General features: G+C 35.2%; 1 protein-coding gene across 6 annotated transcripts in view; it reads right to left on the bottom strand.

Annotated features, from left to right (window-relative positions):
* BANK1 (B cell scaffold protein with ankyrin repeats 1) overlaps window positions 1–24423 on the bottom strand; it is a 325865-nt gene that overhangs the window by 205959 nt on the left and 95483 nt on the right. For all 6 annotated transcript variants that reach the window (XR_009008463.1, XM_057547406.1, XM_057547401.1 and 3 more), the window contains exons 4-5: window positions 19344–19482; window positions 16699–16838 (exon numbers count right to left, since the gene is read on the bottom strand). Coding sequence is in view for 5 of the 6 variants with exons in the window: in XM_057547406.1 (XP_057403389.1) it covers window positions 16699–16838; window positions 19344–19482 (279 nt within the window). In the remaining variant the exon portion in view is untranslated. The remainder of the gene's footprint in view (window positions 1–16698; window positions 16839–19343; window positions 19483–24423) is intronic.

Genomic DNA, 24423 nt, shown 5'->3' with positions numbered 1-24423 from the left:
CAAAGTGAGGGAGAATATTCATCTTGGCCTATTTTTCCCCTTTAAATATAAAATAACTATATATCAACTTTATTTCCCTAATCTGAACATTTTGGGAGGAGCCATGCAGAATCCAAGTATTCTACTACCAATGACATAACCTATTGCAAAGTCCACCGTTCTTTTGAACTGAGTTTTGTGAAGCAATGGCTGGGACCAAATCGACGTGTGACATAGTTGATTAAAGCTGAGGAAGTGGGCCAATCAACAAAGCCATGGGGTGGAGAGAGAACTGTGGAACAAAAGTGTCCAATAAAGACGTTTGAAATGATTTCCAAATAAAGTATACATATTGCCAATATGGAGTCACAGAAATTAAATGACTGGATTGAAAAAAAAAAAAAAAGATGTTACTCTATTTCTTCATTTTTCAATAATCTGGGCACCTCAAATAATAAAGTGGTTCAGGCCTTTCTGGATTTTCTAAAAGTCCTACCTAGAAGTTGAGAGAAAGGATGAAAGTCTTTTTCTTAACCTATAGCTATGGAATGCAAAGCAAAACCCAACATTAATTGACTTAATGCTATGAACTATGTGAAGCCCTTTGCTCTGGATCATTTGTTAAAAAAAAAAAAGCAGATGGAGGGGAGGTGAGACAACAAGCTCTGCCATCAAGACATTCAGGGACTTGTCATTGTTTTTGGGCAATGAACTGAGTTCTAGGTACTATTATACAAAATCTCTACAGGTCAGGTACAGGGCAGACAAAAAAGGAAGTGGCTCAATTCCACAGAGGAAGAAACGGTCAGGAAAGGCTCTATGGAGGAGGTGACCTAAGTAGAGATTGCTATGCAAATAAGGAGCTCTGGACTAAAGGCACAGATTGCATATAGTCAGGGAGGTGTCACGGAGCATGACCTGGTTAAGGACTTCAGGAATTTCCATAAGACTGCAGAAGAATGAGAGAGAGGAAGTGGGCATTTCAAAAAGTGCCTTGTATGTCTGACAAAAAGATTTTAATTCATCAAGCAACAAGGAGTTGTTTAAGGCCTACAATACGTAACATGGATATGTTTGTTATGTGGATTAAATTAAGCTTATTTAAGTATCAGCATAACTATGACTGCTTATGTGGTTGAATACTGATATTGAATGGGACCTATTCTGTAAATAATGTTGTGAAAACTTTATATTAGAGTAATTATTACTCAGTCTTTTCAGGAAGTCTTTGATAGGAACGGTGGGGCAAAACATTACTGGCAATATATTTGCACATTCTTTATGCTAAAGCTCAAAAAGAATATGTTTTAGCTATAGGACTTGATAAAAGGAATTAAGAAGTTATAAAAACCCTAACATTAGTTTATAAAGTTTCTTAAAAACTTGTGTCAATGGCCATGAGAGTTCTGCATAGGCTATTATCTCATCCTTGACATTTTTAAATAAAGAGATAAACTTACTATTTCTTCCCCAAAGTGTACAATATTTAATGAGTAGAGATTAGTGTGTCACAGAGTTACTACACTCTTGTATAAGTTAGGCATAAGACAACCTCTGGGGTTCCTTCAGCTCTGAAATTCTGAGACATATAGAATTCAAAAGAGCATGAGTTCCCAGGAGGAATCTTAGAAGTACAATTTCTCACACAGAGGCACTACGACGCTTTAATGTGAGAAATGCTACAGCTTATATCATTGAACTTTTAAAATGAAGTAGCAGCGTTCTTAGAATCAGAACAAAAGCTCTCACTATGCAGAAAAGGATATTTAATTAATTAAGAAAGAGTGCAGATACCCTTTAATATTCTAGCCTATGATAACTAGCTGAATCACTTCTGTTTTCAATTTCATAATCATGCTACTAGTATTATACTTGCATATAAATAAACTGTATAGAACACAAAACAAAGGTGTGAAAAATCACAGAAATGGTTACTAACATAATCCCCAAAGAATTTCTCCCCAGAAGATACCCTAACTAGAAAAACCTGATTTGAGTAGTTATGCTTCTTTTTAAATTTCAAGGATGAAAATAGGCATCATTTCTAAACACTGGCATCGAAATTGGAAAATGCCATAAATTTTTCTCTCCTTAAAATAAATTGTGCAACCCTAAGAATACTTGATGAGACTGGCACAACTGTTCTCCAAGCAGAAAATTAAAATGGAGTAGTTTAATATTTGTTCAGCAAAATTCACAACCAACCTAAGACATTAGTTATAAATGAGCAACTTGATATGAAAATAAGAGCAGAATAAAATGATAAAATTATATTGACAATAGTGTTTGGTTTTAGGAAAAATTAAACATACATAAATAATATAAACATATATACATAAGCATGCACACATAGATCTCTATTTATCAAGAATATGAGAGAAAGAAAACAGAAAAACTAATATATAAAATAGACAAAAAAATTAAATAGACAGAAGAATAATTACAAAATAATGAAGTAAACATATGACTTTTTCCAAGGGAATTTTTTCAGTGCTCTGTGATGGAATGTGGGATTGATGAATGTACTTAAAAAGTAATTTGCATATATATTTATAGATCACAGTTCTATTTGAATATGAAGATGTTATATACATATATACTTATTTCTATAAGCAACTTTATTATAATGAGTATTTCTTCCTAAAAGAGAAAAATATATAAAATATCTATTTTAAAAGATATTAGAATTATGGACTTTTACTTCTGGGAAGATGGAAGAGTTACACTTTCTCCTTTTCTTCTCCTTAAATACAATGGAAATGGTCAGATTTCAATAGAAAATCAATTATCATACAAGAAACAAGAATCAGAAAGATCTATTAACTGAATGAAAAGAGACAATCAATAAATGCCAACACCAGATGAGAAGAATTTTGTAATTATCTGGCAAAGATTTTAAAACACCCATGATAAAAATGTTTCAACAAGCAATAACACTCATTCTTGAAATAAATAAATAAAAAATAGAAGGTCTCAGCAAGGAAAAAGAAAGCCTCAACAAGGAAATAGAAGGTATAAAAAACAACCAATTTGAAATTTTAGAACTGAAAAATGTAATAATCAAAATAAAACCTCAGTGGATGGGCTCAACAGCAGAATGGAAAGGATAGAGGACAGAATCAGTAAACTTAAAGCTAGAACAATAAAAAATACTCAACCTGTACAACAGAGAGAAAATAGACTGAAAAAAATAAATCGAGTATGAGGTACTTGTGAGGGTATAACAAAAAATTTAACATTCATGTAATTTAGAGTTCCAGGAGAGGAGAAAGTGGGTAGGGATGAAAAAGTACACAAAGAAATAATGACTGAAGACATCCTGAATTTAGCAAGAGACAAACATACAGGTTCAAGAAACTGAGCAAACCACAAACAGGTTAAACCCAAAGAATTACATGCTGAGAGACATCATAAGTTACTTCAACAATTAAGGACAAAAAAAAAAAATTTGAAATAAGGGAGAGAGAAACAAAACCTTACTTACAGGGTAAAAACAATTAGAAACATAGTAGTAACCATAGATGTAGGAAAGAAGAGGCACAGTATTTGTCAAGTGCTAAAAGAAAAAGAAGTCTCAACCAAGAGTCTTATGCCTAGCAAAAACATCCTTCAGTAATGAAGGGGAAATTAGGACATTCTCAGATGAAGGGAAACAGGAAATTTGTTGCCAGCAGATATACCCTAAAACAAGGAATAAACAAGTTCTCTAAACAGTAAGGGTATGATAAAAAAAAGAATCGTGGAACAGGGGTAAGGAAGAAAGAACACAGTAAATTAAAAAAATAGGTAAATACAATAGGCTTTCCTCCTCCTCTTGAGTTTTCTAAATTATGTTTGGTGTTTGAAGCAAAAACTAAAATACTGTCTGATGTGGTTCTAAATGTATGTAGATGGAATATCTAAGGCATTTATATCATAAATGGGGTAGGGGTAGAGGGAAAGAAAGGGAGATGAGATTTCAATACTTCACTCAAACAGGTAAAATGAGGACATAGGTAGACTGTGATAAGTCATGAATATATAACACTGTCTAGAGTAACCACTAAAAGAGATGTGCAAAGAGATGTACTCAAAACACAAGAGAAAAATCAAAATAGAAATCTTAAAAAAAATTTTAAGTAAAACACAGTAAGGCAAGAAAAACCCCAGATAAATAAAAAGCAGAGAGCAAACTAAAACCAAAAAATAAAATGGCAGACTAAAGCCCTAACATACCAATTATTACATTAAATGTAAATGGTCTAAACATACCAATTAAGACAGCGATTTGTAGAGTGGATTAAAAACATGATCTAGTTACATGCTCTCTTTAAGAAACTGACTTCAAATCACCAGTATGGACAGATAAAAGTGAAAGGATAAAAAAAATATAGCATGGAATCATTACAAAGGAAAGCATGAGTAGCTATATTAATTTTAGATAAAGTAGACATTGTAGCAAAGAAGGTTACCAAAAACAGAAAGAGACATTATATACTGATAAAAGGATCAATCCACCAAGAAGACATAATAATCCTAAATGTGTATGCATGAAAGCTGCAAAAATATGTGAGGTAAAAACTGACAGAACTGATAGGAGAAATAGACAAATTTATAACTATAGTTGGAGACATAAATATGTCTTTCAAAAATGGATAGAACGGGGCTTCCCTGGTGGCGCAGTGGTTGAGAGTCTGCCTGCCAATGCAGGGGACGCGGGTTCGAGCCCTGGTCTGGGAAGATCCCACATGCCGTGGAGCAACTAGGCCCGTGAGCCACAACTGCTGAGCCTGCGCGTCTGGAGCCTGTGCTCCGCAACGAGAGGCCGCGATAGTGAGAGGCCCGCGCACCGCGATGAAGAGTGGCCCCCGCTTGCCACAACTAGAGAAAGCCCTCGCACAGAAACGAAGACCCAACACAGCCATAAATAAAATAAAATTAATTAAAAAAAAAAAAAAAATGGATAGAACACATGGACAGAAAATCAGCAAGAATATAGAAAAACTCAACAAACTCAATACACTATCATCCAATGATCTAACCAACAAGGAACTAAACAACATTTTTAGAACATTCCATCCAACAATAGCAGAATACACATTCTCTCCAAGTGCCTGTGGAACATAAATGATAATAGAGCATCTCCTGGGCTATAAACAAATCTCAACAGATTTAAAATAATTTAAATCATAAATGTTTTCTGACTACATGAAATCAAAGTAGAAATCCATAACATAAAGATAATGGGGGCTTCCCTGGTGGCGTAGTGGTTGAGAGTCTGCCTGCCAATGCAGGGGACACGGGTTCGAGCCCTGGTCTGGGAAGATTCCACATGCCGCGGAGCAACTAGGCCCGTGAGCCACAACTACTGAGCCTGCGCGTCTGGAGCCTGTGCTCCGCAACAAGAGAGGTCGCGATAGTGAGAGGCCTGCGCACCGTGATGAAGAGTGGCCCCCGCTCACCGCAACTGGAGAAAGCCCTCGCACAGAAACGAAGACTCAACACAGACAAAAATAAATAATAAATAAATAAATAATTAAAAAAAAAAAAAAAGATAATGGGAAAGTCTCCAAACATTTGGAAGGCAAACAATACTTCTAAATAATCCAGAATCAAAGAATAAATCTCATGGAAAATGAAAAAATAGATTAAACTCAATGAAAGTGAAATATAACATATAAAAATTTGTGAAACACAGCTAAAGCAGGGCTGAGAGAAAATTTTATAGCACAAAATACATATATTAAAAAAGAGAAAAAATTCTCAAACCAATTATCTAGGCTTGCACTTCAAGAATCTAGAAAAATATTACAATAAATTCTAAGCAAGCAGAACGAAGAAAATAATAAATACAATGTAGAAATCAATTAACTTGAAAATATAAAAATAGAAAAAAATCAATATAACAAAGAGTTGATTTTTTTGAAAGATCAATAAAATTGACAAATTTCCAGAAAGACTGACAAAGAAAAAAGAGAGAACATACAAATGACAAATATCATGAATGAAATAAGAGATACCACTAGAGACCCTGCAGACATCAAAAGGATAATAAGGGAGTACTATGAACAACTCCAAACACATAAATTCACACGTTAGATGAAATGGACAAATTCCTTGTAAAAACGTACTACCAAATGCATGATCTCTCTCTATTATTTCTACAAATTTCACAAATACATGTGAATCTAAAATTTCTAGTAATTAAGAGTTTAATTACAAACAAACCAGAAAAAACCAGAAGATATTCATTACACAAAGCTGAATTCCTTGAGGTGAATAGCTGTTTACATAGAAGCACTCCTTCAAAGTTTGATTTGCTGTTTCTTGGATGAAGGGTGTGGACACCTTTTGAGCATGACAGCATTGAGAGACTGTCCTTACAAGGATTTTAGAGCACTGTAATGTAAGCAGTTGGGAGATATTTAAGATGCATGGGGTGATGTGAAAGGGTGTATATCTTAGGTGTAGGATAAATGTATACAATGAAATAGACTCAAAGAATCTTAAGTAATAATAATAACTATCACATGTTAAGCACTTATAATGTGTTAGGTTTTATATAGTTTATCTCTTATAACATTCCTGAATGGTAGATTTCTTTAAATGCCTATTTTTTTAGATGTTATAATCATGGTAAAAAAATCAGTTACAGCCAAAATTGCAGAGCTAATAAGTAGTAGATTTTAACTTATGGCTTCACATTCTAAACACACTACATTTCACAATACTACATTCTAGTCATGGAGGAAAGAATAAAATCTGAAATAGAATTTAAGTAAAATAAAGAATAAATTGTGGTCCCATGGTTTCAAAATGGACACTGTAGTTCCAAACATCATATTCATATTTAGCCAAAAGAGGGAGAAAAGGGGCATAGATGGAGGGAAAATGGGGGAAGGTGGCTATTGTAAGCCACAGCTCTAAAGATGTCCCCTTGGTCTCATTGTCTAAAACTGTCTCACATGACCATCTCTAGCTGCACGGGTGGTTAAAAATGTTGTGAGAATCTGGCTTTCTCAGCTTCAATAGTAGAGTGAGGCAAGGAAAAGGGCTTTTAAATATTGATGTTGGGTGAAGAAACCTATAGGGATGATCACAGAATACTGTTATTTTTTTAATCTGGTAGAGAAATACAATAATAGTAAAGAATCTTGATTAACAAGAGAAATGATTTCAGTGAAATAACCACAGAAGAGTTGTGAAATGTTCGTAATAGGAGACAAAAATCCATCAAATAGCATTTTACTCTTTACCTTCAGGTATCTAAAAGGAAAGCCAATGGTTGAGCTAAAAACATCTTGTTTTTCTTATTATGATGACTTGCTATGCTTGTTTAAGCTTCACCAGTAAAAGAAAAATAAGAAAATAACTTCATTTGTTCCATTGTTCATAATGTGTGCTATGAAAGCGAGCCAAAATAGCCATTTAAAGGAGAATTTTATATATCGTTTACATAACCTATCTTAAACACAATTTTCTCCTACAGCTTGTAAAGAGAATGATAGGTCAGAGAGCAGAGCAAATACTTTCTAGGGTTACAAAAAGCCTTTCTTTTTTACTTTATGAGTATTCAACTCCAAGCAGTTAATGTAAAAGAATAATCTAAGTAAGTAAATTGGGCTAAGATAAAAGGGATATTTTCCTTTGTCAAATTAATTTTTCTAAGTTTTGAGTGAGTCATTTCTTAGAATTTCAACATGTCTGTGACTACATTTGCAAAAATAAATGTAAGAATATAAAGCAATGCAATTTAACACTTCCTTCAAATAGTTTATATTTATTATTGATTAGGTATTCATATAGTTGTAGAATCTCTTTAAATAACTTGAAAATAATTATAACAGGAAGAAAATATGTTTTGAGATCTGAGAAACCTGTGTTGGCATGCCTGCTCAGGAATCATTAGCTGTGGACCTTAATAATACTTACCTGACAGAATTACTTAGGAGTTTAAATGAGTAAATATGTAAAATCTCCAGTAAATCTTAATTCCCTTTTCTCAGAATACTTTGATGTGAGCCCTCAGATATAACTCACGAAATGTAATCATTGTGATTTAGAAAAGTGCGTATCTATTCATGAGGAGAATCACTCCCCAAACTAGCCTTTGCACTGACTGAACAAATAATTTAGTTTGTTTTTTCTTTCTAAGTTTTTAAATTAAGTAACACATCTTTAAAACTAGTTAGAATGTAGGTTTTATATTGTAATACAGGGATGCAAAATGCCAGAGGCTTAAGAAAGATAGATGCCCATTTCTCTTTAACATAAAAATCTGGAATGAGGCAGTTCAGGGCTGATGTCATGGCTCCCTGATCACGGGATCCAGGCTCTATTTTGTTTTACCAGTATATACCATTTTCATGGTTCTGGATGGTTCATCCATCATTCCCTTGTTAGCACTGCAGCCAGTCAAAGGAAAGAGCCAGTGAGGGGGAGAGCATGACTGTGCCCTTCTTTTAAGGACATGATCAGAAATTTGTACAAATCACTTCCACTGACATGCCATTGGCTATTAGTTAGTTATATGACTACACCTAGCTGCAAGGGAGTCAGGAAGTGCAGTAATTACCTGGGTGGTCATGTGCCCAGATAAAAGTTATATCGCCATGTAAGAAAGGAAAAAGAAATACTAGGGAACAATTAGCAGTTTCTGCCATCTCCATCAACAATGCAAAATGCATAAACATCATAATTATGCAAAGGCAATTGATAAAAGTTAAAAAAAAGAAAAACACTCTTCTAGACCACTGACTGAAGCTTGACTGTGCTGAAATTTTCAACTGGACCCCACCTGCACCCCCCTCACAAAATGTCAAAAAGTCTCAAAAATTTAATTTGACCAAACTTGAACAGACTCTTTAATGGAGATATTTAATGACATTAATGATGAAACAAAGAAAGAAACAAACAAAAAGCAAAGCTTTTCTATGGCAGGCATTAGATAGAGCAACCATAAGAAGCATGTTTTTTCTTACCCTTACCTCCCTCTAACAACTATTTTGTAACAACTTACTGTTAATATGTAATAAAATAAGGCAGTTTTAAAACACATAGTGTACTAGCATATTCAAAGAAATATCTTTCAAAGAAGTCTTCTCTAAATGATGCAATGATTTTCTGAAAATTTTTGGAAATTATTCTTTTGGGTTGTTTTAGATGCTAGTTTCCAAGAGAGACAACAGAATTAGTCTCATCGTTTTATATTCGTTTGTTTTCTTTCCTTTGTTGTCCTTCCCTTCTTTGCCCAGCTCTTTCTACTTCAGTCAAAAGCAGCACTGCTTTATCCAATAGCCCAATAACCTTCTCCAAAAGGGCTGTGCCTATGTTATCAGGAAGCCAGTGTCTGTTGGAACAAGGGTCTCTGACAGATGGATCACTTGAGGTTGGGTGGGAAACTTAATGTGTGATATGCTTTCACGCAACAAAATACGTATTGAGCAGCCGATGTGTCTGGCAGTGTTCTTGGTTCTGGACATGAAACGGGGAACTAAATAGATAGCATCTCTGCCCTTATTGACCTTGGAGTCTAATGAGAGGCAGATAATGAGAGGTAATTTGAGAAATATCACACACAGAGATGTCAAATCAGAACGTGATTGGTATCACGAAGAGATATTCAGGGAGAAGTGTGGAGCAGGGCAGGCTCCACTGAGGTAGAGATGCTGGATTAAAACTTGGAGTTAGAATTAATTAGATGAAGATCATGCTAGGGAAGGCGGACAGGAAGAGTGTTTCAGTTAGAAAGAGGAGCACATATAAAGGCCCTGGGGTAGGAGATTAGGAAGGAAAAGTTCAGGAAGTAAAGCAGACCAGCATTCCTGGAATGCAGAGGTGAGGCAGAGGATTAAGATTAAGCTGGAGAAAGAGAGGGGACAGTGACAGCAAGGTCATATTGTCCATGTTAAAGATTTTTAATCCATAAAACAACTGGAATCTATTGAAGTATCTGGGCAGGAGAATTACATGCTGAGGTCTTTCTTTTTAAAATAACCTCACAGACCAGGGACTTTAGGGTGTGTGCAAAAACCTACAGTAGGGGACCAGTTAGGAGGCTAGCCTAGCAGTGTAGGCAAGAGGAAAATGTAGACTAAAGTGTCAGAACTGGAGAGATGTGGAGAGAAGTGAGCAATATTTAGTAAGTAAAACTGATATGGCTTAGTAATGGATTGAATTTATAGGGCAAGAGAGTACCAGGTATGAGGAGACATTTGTGTTTCTGGCTTTTAAACTAGATTGATGATGATGCATTTCATGAGATAGAGAACAGTGAGAGATGGGCTTAAAGGAAATCCACATTTGGAGTATACCTCATAGGTCAATGAGATAACCTGCAGAGGAAATGTCTATCAAAAAAAGAAGGGTATCTAAGAACCAAAACTAAATAGATTTAAATTTTTATTTTCTAGATCTAGAAAGAAGAGATTGCAAAGGATATTGAAAAGGAAAGGTGAAGGATATAGGAAAAAAACCGGGAACATATGTCTTCCTAGAAGCTAAGGAAAAAGATTATATCAAGAAAGTGAGTTTGGTCAATGGCGTTAATTGCTGCTGAAAAGTCAAGTTAAATTGAATGAAAAATTGTTCATTGGATTTGTTGGAAGGGACTTGAGCATAATTGACATATATTTGTTTGTGTGTTGCTACGTAATAAGGTTGATGACACTAAATGGCTGATCTTTGGAGAAAAATAATAAATTCTTAGAAGTTGAATTTTACTTGTCAAAGATTTACTTTACTTCATGTCCTTTGTCTTGATACAGTTTAGTGTAGAAGCACATTTCATGAATGCTAAACACAATTTAGACTTCCCAAATTATATTCCACTTTATTTCTTTATCTTATTGTCGATACTATTTAGTAAAGAGACCCACAAGAATGCATAATGACTTCTAGAAAATGCAAACAAACACAATTTGCCACAAGGTTTTTTAGTCTTCTAATTTCCAAAGGGTTATTGATGATTTGGGGTTTGTTCCTACCTTCTTAGGAGTGAGCATTGTTAACTGTGTTTGACTTGTGCTTTGCTTTTCAGGATTGTTTAAAAATATTCCTTATGGTTGAAGATCTGGATGCTCTAAAGAACTGGATAGTAAAAGTGCAAGGCTGCTCTTGGATGAGGGTGGTTATAAGTAGTACTCACACCAGCACACAGACAACCTCCGCAAAGGGCAGTCAAAGCCAGCCCCAGGAACAGGAAGAGAGGGAAATGTAAGAAGCAAGAGAGATGCTTCAGTTTGGGAGAAATAAAAAAATGAAGGAAGTATTTATTTCCATCAAGTGAGCAGAAACTATAAATTAAGAAATCATTAATAAAATACACTCTAAGCAGTAGCTAAACATAAATGAAAACATATGGGACCAATAACTATGAAAATGGACTGAGATGGCTTATAAGATAAGAATTGTAGAGAAACAACAGTATAGTTATGTCAACGGCTAAGTTAATGGCTATTTCCGCACTCAGAAATATTTATTTTTTTCTCATAATAGCTGTTATATCTGCTGTTAAAGTTAACTAATTTATTTGTTTTTCTCTAAATAAATGGATGAGTGTACTAAATTGTGTGTTCCTGTTTGATTCAATGATTTGTAACTGTGGTGAGTATAATCATTAAGTCTCCACTATCCTAATCAGGCATCATTAACTGTTGCTTGACCTAGCATAAAGGAGACACAGCACAAAGGAAATGTTGCTTGTTTTATCAGTTAATTACAAGCTTCAATAGATTTGCCTTATTCTTATTGGTCCATCCTAATTAGGAGCACAAGCAATATGAAAAATGAATCCAGAAATAAATCTCAAGATTGCATCTTATTAGACTGTTCTTTGTCTGATTACAAATCTTTGATCAGAAATATAAAACAAGTAAAAAAAACCAATCAAAGGTACACGAAACTCAAATCACTTTCTTCTTCTCTGGGGGAAGAATTAAGAGTAAGCACAAATAAAATGGAAATAAAGGCTACTTGGAGAGCCCATGTATTTGCATGTCAGTCCTCTAAATAAGAAAGGTCATAATTCATAATCTAAGTACTTTTTTTCTCTCGGCTTACAATTATGGAATACTTGAGTTGGAAATGACCTTGGAGATTATATACTCTAGCTTCTTCATTGTTCACATGAGGAAATTCCTTTAGCACTAAGGAAAATGGGCTCTCATGAAGTGGCAGCTAACTCAATAAAAGAATCCAACTCCTGCTCCTGCCCTATCCAGACTATTTCTATTTCTAACTATTTCTCTTATGCTACACTGCCACTTCCCAGTAAGAAAAAGGAAAGATAATAAGCAGGCTTTTGAAAGAGAGGTAAGATCTTAAGCATATTCGAGTAATAAACATTTCTTTAATATTCTAAAGAAAGGTAAGACTGGAATCTTACCTTTAACAGCTCTTTACAGCTGTTAAAAGTTGGTAATGAAGTATATTAACATGGAGTTCATGACTGAGGTAGGGTATGAAGAATCAAATTATAGCATAAATTCTTCATTTTTCTGGTATCATGAACCTCTGAGAGTTCCTTACTATCATAAGCATCAGATTCATTTATTCAATTTTATAAATAAGTAACAGTGTATTTTAAAAGGGCAGTTTTCATTTTTCTCTTATTTATATACTTATACTATAGTTTTTCACTTATTTTTTTCAAATAGCACTGGAAAAAAACCAGCAGTCACTGTTTTCTCATTTTTTAAACAATAATTATCAGTTGGGTCGTATGTATCAGGAACGATAACTATGTGAAGAAACTGGGTATGCAAAGACGAAAAACACAATGCCCATGCCTTCTAGACGGGGCAGCAGGGAGTAAATGGCTTAACATTTTCTACTGATAAAAGAAGGAGCAGTCCTGGATAGCTAGAACATAGGAACCATGGAGAGAGTTAAGGAGACAAGGAGGCATGCTATGGTAGGGAGTCAGTGTTGGAAAAGATTGACCTGAAGCTTTGTGTGTCCATCAACCTTTTGAGCGAGGCAAGGACCTGAAAAAAATTGCTGAAAGGCTGGGGAGTTCCCAGCATCTCTCAGTAGGAAGAATCTTCTGAAGAATTCTTTTAGGGAGATAACCTCTAATGCCTGAGCTTTAACTTAATGAAGAAACTAACCTTTAAGGGAATTAATAAAAAACTGGGAAATTCCTCATGATGTGAGAGTTCCCTTAGTCCATACCTTCCCTCACCCCAACCCCATCTGGTTTCACAGTGTATTAAATATTCGCAGGCAGTAAACCAAAGATTGAATAATTCATACAATTTAGTGAAAACTGGCAATGATGTGCACCTAACATGAAGATGAAAATAAGATTTCAACAGGTATAGAGTAAAATATGCAAGATGATAAATACATGCAACAGAATATACCTTTTTACTAACACAAAATACAACTAATAAAAATTATTTGGTACCATTTCAAAAACTCTTTGAATAAATAGGATCCTAATGCTTTGATCAATAATTGCTATGCTCTTTTAGCATTCTGACCTAATTTGGTTTTTATATTGTATCTAGTTTTTCCTATACAAAGTTAACTTCATTGTTGCCCCTAGACTCTTTTGTAAATAAGATGGAAGTCTCAAAGGTTTTAATTATCTCAGTCAAATAGGAGTTACTAGTTTTTCTAACACTAGTACTTGAATTCTAATATCTTCCCAAATTGGGCTTTGTATTTTTTCATTTGAATGCACTGTTCTAGGTGAGGCTTTGGAAATTTTACCTTTTTGAGGTTATGAGCTGGGATTTAGTATCTATCCAAAAAAGATGAAATAATTTAGGAAGCAGTTAGATAATTAAGCTGGTTTAGGTAAAGTCTTCTAAAACCTAATAGACATCATTAAAAATAAACTAAGAAAACCAAATTTCTCATTATCATTTCTTTTCTCAAATTCACAGAATAGTCATTTTGCTCTATGCCCTACAGCTTTTAAATGATAATAGAAAGTCTCATCACAGGTTTGAGGATTATCGAAAAATAAAATCCATAGATTTCTCATTATTATTTCCTCAAATTTACAGACTGTTCATGTTATTATATGCCCAATAGCTTTTAAATGATTATAGGAAGTATCTGATTACTAATTTTAAGGATTACTTAAATCATATCTGCATTAAAATTTACAGGAAAACTCAGAATAGCTCTTATAGTATACCATTTCAGCTAAGTAAGTGGAATATTAAAAAAAACACAACCTTAAATCTGCTGGTATATGTCCTGACAAATACACAATAACTATGGCGAATAAAATTACAACGTACACTGTTCTTTGAATAGAGATGTTCAGCGGCCTATGTGCAACATACCCAAATCGCCCAATTAAAGTAGTAGAGAAGCACATGAAGGAAACAATTACTGCAGTGTTGTATGCTGGAGAGGAAAAGCACAGCTTTTTACCCAACTTTTAAAATGTAATGTACACGAGAGCAAAGCCAAATGTCAAAGGAACAACCAAATGCCAACAAGGAGAAGCACAGCGTGGGCTGGGGCACCACCGTTGAGGCCAAGTAACCCTAAAACACAACAAGGTTCCTTTGTGTCCCTGCAGATCCTTCTTTTTAATCAAGGGTGGAGTCCAACTTTCACCATCTTGGTAAATTCAAGGTAGGGATACCTCATGTGGTCCAGATGCCAGTGGATGAGACGAACCCCGTGTCATACCTAGTCCAAGATGTGATGGAGACTGAGTGAACTGCAGCCTTTTCCATGTGTCAGGATTGTGATGGTGTAGCTCTGCCGGGTCTGAGATCTCAGACTCAGAATTTGTTTAATCTAATTCCACAACATGTGTAGGTCCCCTCATTGCAATAGCAAAGCCTCTAAACCCATCTTAAATTGTATATATTAAACCAAATCTCTTAATGCATCTTACCAAGCTGCGGTCTGCTGTCACCAACTTAGAATAATTCTACCTCTCCATACTCAGACCTCAGGTTTAAAGTGCCTCTTTCCTGAGAGTAAAAGCCTGAATCAAGCTGTGACTGTCCAACAATCTTCCTTTCACTATAGGCACCAAGGCTCAGTGGAGGGGAGAAACCCTTCCTCACCTCTCATTTCTGACACTGAGGGTAAAAATGAAACAGAGCATTTCATAGTTATCTAAAAACTACTCAAAAAAGTTTTTATTCATTCAAAGCTGTAGAAGAAATCATGACTTGCATATTACAACATTCTGAAAAACTGTTCGAGTCAAAAATTACATTTAATTTTCACTATATACAAAGATTTTTTTTCCTCCCCAAAGGCAAAACCAACACAAAAATGTGTTCTGGGGACTACTTTACTTCTATGCTGACTGAATACTGATAATGCAATATAATGCTGTTATTAGTCTTTTTGTAATGAATAAAGTTTTTTAAGTAGAGGATAAGGTAGATGTGTCACAGGAAAATGAAACAATCTGTATTTCAAGCTGTTACTTTTATTCTTGCTTTGCAGTTACAATATAGATATTTTGTCAAATGTCCTCAGACTCCTCAGTTTGACAAATGGTATTTTACTCCCTGTCCTTCTCTAAAACATTTTTACCTTTTCCATTGTTCTAAAATGTATCATTCATAAAGGAGAACTCTAATAGAAAAATGTGTCACACAAAATAAATAACAACGCTTCCAATTCCAAACTGGTTTAAACAATAAGGCTTCAGGACAACCTGTCAACATTCCTATCATTGATGGTTTTGTTACAAGTCTTATGGAGTGTTTTGTGGTAAATCTGAAGATCGCATGTTCAATTCAACTACCTCTTTCTTCGCCTCTCCTCTGGTCTCCTCCCCTGCCCACAGAAAAACTAAGGCAATTAAGCAAAGTTATAATTCTAATTATCAAGCAGCTATTAAAAGAAATGACATTTATTTCACCCTGAAAATCTGATGTAATAAGCACATAAAGAAGTTCCACATTAAGCAAGCTTTCTCTCCACTGAAAGTAGGTCAGGTTACAAAAAATAAAACAGAATTCAGAAATTAAACTAATGGCTCACAGTCAATCAAAATGCACTTTTTACATTCTAAGTCCATGAGTCCCTTAGGGCAGGGCACGCACATCATCTATCACTCACTGGAGAATGTCCAAACTAAGGGTCTTGGAGAGGACTAGAAACTTCTCACCAAGTCATCCTTGCTGAATACTACTTTGTCACACTAGAGAAAAAAACCTGCAAGGCCACTTTGCAGAGTTCCCAGAAAAGTTTAGCATTTCTGGAATTCCAAATAAATGTTGTTAATTTAAAGGAATAACTTTCACTGTCAGACAACAATGGTAAATGAAACTACGAAAAACATACACTGAGCTTGGAAATTTCCTCATGAAAATAACAATTTCTAGATTAACACCACACACTTCCTTTTTGGTGGTGGTATTCTTGTTTTTTCTAAGTCCTTAACCTCAAACCTTCTTTTATCTTGTATTGCCCACATCTGGATAAAGAGGAAATTCATTGTTTAAGAGTTCTCTTTAATCCTTCTGTCTTTCTTTATCTGGTCTGCAACAGCTTGAAAATGAGCCCATGATAACAGCTATTTTGTAATGGATAACCTGTCTCCCAGTGACATTATCTGGAATGACTTGACTTACACAAACTAATTCATCTACATCTCTGCAACACATAGGTCAATTTCTTCCTTTCCTAATGATCAGTAATTCATTCTTATTCAAACAACATTCAGACTTTATACCAAAGTACGCATTTGTTTATTCCACATTAGCTCTTTAGCTTATTATCGACTTCATGGAAAGATCGACTTACCTGGTACACACCATCTCCTGGACCTGCCTCTCCCAATAGGCATTTCATAGCCTTTGGGGTTGAATAGTATGTAATCTCTGCTGTGGCCTTAATGATTCCATCACAGTAGACATTGACATTGACAGAGCCAGCAGGAAAATCTTATAAAACACAAAGAGAGAGTTAGGAGCTGAGTCTACAAATGCATGTACCACAGTATTATATCTCTTAGAGAACATGAAGTCAGGCTTTAAGAATTCATAACAATTTTACTAGCTTTTAACACTTAATTTTTTTTTTTATCCTTAGTAGTTAGAAACCACAAACTAGAATATGTAATTTTGCACTTAATTGTTTAAAAAAACTTAAAGGATTAAAACATATGTTAAAATTATAATAAAAGCAAAACACTAAATCTTTTCTCCTTATCTTCTAACCTCCATTTTTTGTAGTAATGTATAATCATCTCTACGTAATAGTTTGAATTTACAATAGTAAAGTCATTCATTAAAAGTTAAGTATTTGTTATTAATCTGAGGAAGAAAGTTCCCATTAATTACAGGAAAGTTTCTTAAAATTGTTTGGAAAAAGAAAGAGTAGAGTTGATTGAAATTATAGAACTTTTATTCAATTGATAACAATGAAAAACCCTTAGGAAGGCAAGGTTTAATGCCCTGTTATTTAAGTACTATTTACCCCATCCATTCATCCTTTTTGTGAACAAGTTGTTCAAGGTGGCTGATACACCCCATTGTAAATTTTGCTGTAACACATCAACAAAGTTAAAGTTACCCGAGACTGTTGTGCTCTCTATGAAAGAATAACACTAAATAATCACTTCAATGGAAAGGTTGTGTTTTACTGTAACAGAATTAAACAAAATTGAGCTCTTTAAATTCATTCACAGAACACACTTTAAAAACTTTCACTCTTTGTCACAGAGATATTTCCCCAATTCTCCTGGAAAATTGTCATGCAAACATCTGGGGTTTGGAATAACCCAAACCCCATTTGGGAAAGTAAGACCATTTCTTCTGAGGCATGTCCCATACGTATTCCCATAATTATTCATGGAACTATCCTGTATATTGCTACATAGCAGCCAACATTTTGTAAGACAATCTATCATCAACTTAGAAAATACACCAGTTGAAAAAAAGAGTTGGAAAGGTTTAATTAGCATAACTGGTAAATAATGGTTGGTTGGTTGGTTTATTTTTACTACAAATTTGCTGTTCAACCACATGGATAATATTATGGTCTGGTATATATTGGAAAATTTGGAATTACAGTTTCCTCCTTTTCTGAAAAACATCTGAACTTTGACGTTTTATTCTTTGCGCTGCTCTTAGCTACTAGGTAAACTGAACATAAAATCTTAATGTGAACAATTTTATTTGACATTTTGATTTGCTATTTGGGAAGTATTATCTAAGTACTTCTTAATTTGCAATATTGATTTTTCTGTAGTGATTTTAGTCTAACTAGATTTAGTTTAACTTCTAAACTAATTAGTTAGAAATTATTGCTCATTAAATCATTTAAAAATGTGGCATAAGGAACTAAGGGGCTTTGGAAGAAAAGGAAAAGGAACAGAAAGAATTCTTTCTCATCTCACTTCTGCATATCCTTGTCCATGACAGGAAGCAGTGTCTAAGATGTTTATAAATGATTGGTGTAAAGTCTTTCCCTTCTATAATCCAACTCTGACCTAAGCTGTGCAAGGAAATCCATAGAGGGGACACATGCTTTACACAACACAACAGAAAAGATTTGTAAATGCCCTGTAAATGGATTTCATTATAGCTACAGTCTAAAAAGAAAACAAAAAAGCTCAGGATGCATTTGATATACTCTTCAATTTTAAATATTTTTTACTACATTTCCAAATTTATAATAAGATTGAATATTTTTGTACTTTAAAATATTTTATGAAGTTCACATTTATAAAGTTAGGTAATTTTATTCTCTAATTATAAAAGGACATCATAAATTCAAAAACCAAGTAGTCCTACATTTATATCAAAACATTCAGAAATTAATATATTAAATTTTGATTTTAGTACAGTTATCACAGCAAGTGTGTCTATTCCATCTGGAATTTTAAATCCAATGCAATTTATCATGCTGAAGCAAAGTTGGATAATAAAATGGCTAGGTTCATAATTTAAATAAGGAAAAGAGGGAAGACTGTATATAGAAATGGTACCATGATGATAAAATAGTGAAAAAGAACTATGCTTTCCAAAACAAAAATATACTCAAAAAATATACTTTTTTTGCATGACAAAAAATTAAAGAAGAAAAAAGAAAATCATGAATAAAAATCCAAAAGTCTGCTAATCCTGTTACAATAAAGCAAATAATTTTAGTTCCATATTTAATAGCTGACATATTAAAGTGCTCTCTGCTGACATAAAGTATGTGATGTTACTGGCTGTCATTTTACCACATGGTACACAAACTAATTTCTCATAATTTACACATTCGTGCTTTTGCGAATCCAGATTAATAATAACAGCCTTGGGTATGTGAAAGCTAAACACAGGAAACACCTGCAGAACAATATTAGTTTCTGTAGGGAAGTGAAACCATTTACCATAAATTTATTGAAAGAAACTCAGAATGATGTTTTATATTTATTAAAGCATAAAAAAATTTCTTACCTAAAGCTTTCATACACCAGACTGTCTTATTCCAGAGAGCTGGCCGTGTTCTAATGCATTTACTATTTGACGTAAATTCAACCTCCACAGAATCACCAATTACTTCATCTCTCAAAATAATAAATATTTCACCAGGATTCTATAAGATGAAAAATATAACCCAATTAGGCATTTTTTAAAGTTTTCATTAACCAAAGAACCCAGTGCATTTATTAATGATAAAGGTCGCACATGATAATTATATATCTCCATTGTGTCCGTAGTTTCAGCCATATTCAGAAATGAAATATATAAAGAGGATTCTCACAGCATTTTAAGTGTATCAACTTGATGTCTATTGAATACTCAGGTTTTTTTTCCCAACACCAGATTTTGCAACTGAAAAGACAGTGAGGACAGAGCTGCTCCCTTTTCCTCTCACCTCACCCCTGTGTGTGAGGTTCTATCTGAGAGTGATGAGCACCAGTTCACAGACCTCCAAGGAATGTAATTCAGTTGCTAACCAAAGCCTTTTTTTCCCAAATCCCTTTCCTTTACCTTTCCAGAACTTGATGTATTTATCTATAAATGAGAGGACTGAACAGGTTTAGCTTTAAGACCTCTTATAATTTAATTATGATGAATTGTTTTAAGTGTCTAATACAGTTGACCCTTGAACAACATAGGAGCACCGACCCTATGCACAGTGGAAAATCCATGTATAATTGATATTAGGCCCTCTGCAATTCAACCAACTACAGATCACGTTGTACTGGGGTATTTATTATTGAAAAAAATCCATGTTTAAGTGGACCCATGCAGTTCAAAACCCCTGTTCAAAACAAATACTGTATGCTAACACATATATATGTAATCTAAAAAAAAAAAAAAAATGGTTCTGAAGAACGTAGGAGCAGGACAGGAATAAAGACGCAGACGTAGAGAATGGACTTGAGGACATGGGGAGGGGGAAGGGTAAGCTGGGATGAAGTAAGAGAGTGGCATGGACTTGTATATACACTACCAAATGTAAAATAGATAGCTAGTGGGAAGCAGCTGCATAGCACAGGGAGATCAGCTCGGTTCTTTGTGACCACCTAGAGGGGTGGGAGGGAGATGCAAGAGGGAGGAAATATGAGATATATGTATATGTATAGATGATTCACTTTGTTATAAAGCAGAAACTAACACACCATTGTAAAGCAATTATACTCCAATAAAGATGTTAAAAAAAAAATCCATGTTTAAGTGGACCCATGCAGTTCAAAACCCCTGTTGTTCAAGGGTCAAGTGTAGTTTTAATCTTACCTAATAGAGGTTCTCTGGTTACTCTTTATGATGAGTATCAGTGAAGGCTATTGAGTTGATAAAGGTTATAAATCTAAAAATTTCAAGATTTTATTAAGGGGGAAAAGCTAAATCTATATACATAAGATATAAAGAGTTATTGAAAACAATCCAGAAAGAAAATTAAGGATAAGAAGATTAGAATTAATATAGAAAAAAAGAAGGAATAAACATTTATTGAGCATCTATTTTATACTAGGAATTATGCTTTTTATATAAAGCCATTTCCTTTAATCCTAACCAAAACAAACACACACATACATATACACACAAACATACACACATACCCCAAAACCAAAATGGAAGGCTATCATTTTTGTCTTTTACAAATAGGGTAACTAATGGAGTGAGTTACATTCTGAAGATCAACCAGAACTATCTAAATTTAAAATCTGTACTACTCTTTACATCTTGCTGTTTAACCCTTCAAAATAACTAAAATGAAATATAATTTTATGATTATCTCAGATATCACCTTTCAAAGGCGTTCTTCAAAGTCAAACTAAATTTCAGTCCTTCACAAAATAAACAGAAACCTCATTTACATGCTCTTATAAAATTCTGTTTACCCAAAAGTCATTAATTTCAAAGTTCTCTTATTAAATATTATCTCCCTAAGCATAAATCCCACCAATAAAACTTACATTTTTAAAGCTCTGAAAAAAGTAGAGTTTCTACAAATATGTTGATGTTAAAAAAATCATTTCAGCTGGTACACATCCACTTCAGGCATTTCTCCATCGGAGTCTAGCACTCTCCAATATTTGTCCGCAGATTATTTTGAACTAAACTTCTCCACACCAAGTAAGTTGCCCATCGAGAAAAGATCCCACAGTTCCACCTATTGCTCTGGCCTCACACACCCTACATGTCGGAAACACTTCTCGGTTTCTTTGCTTGTGCCTCCCCACGCACTGCTTCATCTGAGAGCTGAGGTCAGGAATGGGAGCCCCTCCTGGTGCTCACATCTGCCACCTCCTCTTCACAGGACCTCACTGCCAGCGCAGTGCTTCAGTTCCTCCATCGCTCACATCTCACTCCTTACTTCGAAGCTTTAATGACTTCCCACTTCACTTTGGCTCAGATCCCCAAGATCCTCGGCTTCAAACTTCTTCGGAGTTCCCTTCCCTGAGTGCATCTCTTCCCGTATAACTTTGACCTCTCGCTTTCCAAACTTAGTGAGCCTCAGCATCCTGTCCCAGTGTTTATTCACCTAGAGAACTCACTCTCATTCACGAGGGCTCACACAGGCTGCTTCTTACGCATCAGATTCTCTCCCTAATAGAGGGCAGGACTCCACCTTTCAACCATTTCCAGAGAAGAGTTCTCAACAAAAGACAAGCATACAGACCACCCCCAAGGAGGCACTGACACCTCATTTGTACCCGGGACCAGCTTCATGGGCATGTAACCTCTGCAGCTTCACAGGCCCTGCACTTGGAAGAGTGCTGCACTTGTCTTAATGTTCTGCTGTTGCAGCTTGAAATGCTTAATAATTTGAACAGGGGTCCCTACCTTTTCATTTTGCACCGGGCCCTGCTGAGTAGGTAGGTGTTCCTGTTTGTACATATGTTGGCATGCCCTTGAGTTCCTCCTCTCCCTCCATCTCCCCATATGTATCCTCTCCATCGAGGTCCAACTCAGGTTTCGCGCACAACTTCCGAAGGAATCATGAAACATTTCGCACCTGTACTCCTCATTTTACCCTTTCTAAGCCATGCCCTCTGGTCTTAATACGCTTTTCATGCCTGTGTCTAGGCTTCCCAGATAGATTTTAAACATCCCGAAGGTGTTTTTATTTTTTCATATCGTTGTGGCATCTTGTAAGAATTAGGTACATAAGAGATAATCTGTATATATTTTTCAATTCAGATAGAATACCTCTATAAAAATATGACATTTTTTCCATTGAGCAAGCTCTACTCCTTATCCCCCTCAGGACTCCAGCTTCATCTGCTTCCTGCATCTCCATGCACGAAGGGGGCTTCGGAGGAGGGAAGGCCTGTACTCGTCCAGCCCTGTCCTTAATTATTATTGGCATCTTAATTAAAGATATAATTATTTGGGCACATTTAATTCAATGGAGGAAATATTAGGATACTCAAGTGGTCATAAATTTAGTGTTATCAGTTATGAAGCTGTTATTTTGCTCTCAATCTGACTTCTCTGTTTATCCCTTATTTGGCTCTGACCATTCAGAAAGAGAAAGAGTTATAATAATTATCACTTCCAAACTCTACAGATTCGCTGCAATGGTCACAACCCTTGAGATCTCACCAAAAGGGCTGGAACTCTGTCTACAATACAACACAGGTAGTGGAGTTTCTAGACTGTCAGGATGGGTGTCTTTAGGCTTTAATGAATCATTAAGTACCAGTAGCAAAGGATTTTGATCTTAGTGGATCATATCAGCTTACTATGACTTGCACACAGACAAATGGCTCTTTTCATATTCATAATTAATAGGCACTAGCTCTACAAGCACAGGTGCATGGGCCTCATTAAGCCAGCACTGTGCAAGTCCCTGCAGCTGACCCTGATCTGACCTGTGACAGCACAGCAAGGATTAGGTTATGGCAATGGTTCCAAATTTGGCTACTAATTCTCACCTTCAGAATCACCGGGGAAGCTTTTAAAACTCCCAATCTCCAGGCCATAACTCAGACCATTTATATCTGAATCTCTGGGGGTAGGATTCAGACATTATTACTTTTTCAAACCTCCCCTAGTAATCTCTATATGCTGCTTAGTTTGAGAACCACTTGGTTACAGGGAAAAAACATCTTTTGTCATCGTAAAACCTTATCTCGAAAGGGGTAATACTTCACAACATAGACATTTTAGGCATTGATACACACAATAATCTTTTGCTGCTTTAACTGTATTTTTCAATTAAATCATAGGACTTGACTTTAAGTTAAGGTTGGCTACCAAGGACTAGTGTGTGACTTGGTGTCAGAAATAAGTGGCAGTGCTGTTAGCTTCTGTGCATTGTTTTAAACTGTATTCAGTGCCAAGGAGTGAACAGGTAGGAGCTAATCTCTGAGGTTTTTGTAGTTTGCCTGTGGGCCCTTCTACAAGTCACACCCCTTTATATATTCTTGGGGTTTCTCTAGATTCACTGGTTATATAAGCTGTGGTCTATACAGATTTAGGTTTGGAGTCTCATATTATGGTTGCAGCCACAAAGCTAAACATCAGTGAAGGTCAAATAAAATGAAGGTCTTTATTAGGGAATATGCCATGTTCTAGGATTCAGAAAGAAAAATGATTCAATGAAATTAATATAGATCCAAATGTTGATAAGGTCCCTTAAAAGGCCTTGTCTGGTTATGCTATAACTTTCAGAACTAAATTTGCTCAAGAAATCAACAAGTGACCAGACTACTTTTAAAAGCATATTTCAGTCTTATCAGAACAGCAGCAGTGGGAGAATAACATAAATATAAAGAAATATCAGTTAATTATACCAAAGGAAGTAAGAGGTTTGGGGTGGAGAAAAGCTGTGATTGCAGCAGATTCTATCAAAAGGGAGAATGACATATTGAAGTCCTGCCTACACAGATAAAACAAGATAGAAAAAATAAGCTCACTCTTGACTACTCTTTAGGATGGTGCTACTGAAGAAGCAATAGAGAGGCCATTCCTGACCCGTGACTGGGGCTCAGAGAAATCACAGGAGAGGCAAGAGGCACCTGGGAGCAAACCACAGTACTTCCGAGAGGGCCACTGAGGAAAACATTCATAGGCTCTC

This window comes from Balaenoptera acutorostrata, chromosome 5, assembly GCF_949987535.1.
Source record: "Balaenoptera acutorostrata chromosome 5, mBalAcu1.1, whole genome shotgun sequence".
In the NCBI taxonomy this organism is placed as follows: domain Eukaryota; kingdom Metazoa; phylum Chordata; class Mammalia; order Artiodactyla; family Balaenopteridae; genus Balaenoptera; species Balaenoptera acutorostrata.
This window is presented reverse-complemented; position numbering and strand designations above follow the sequence as displayed.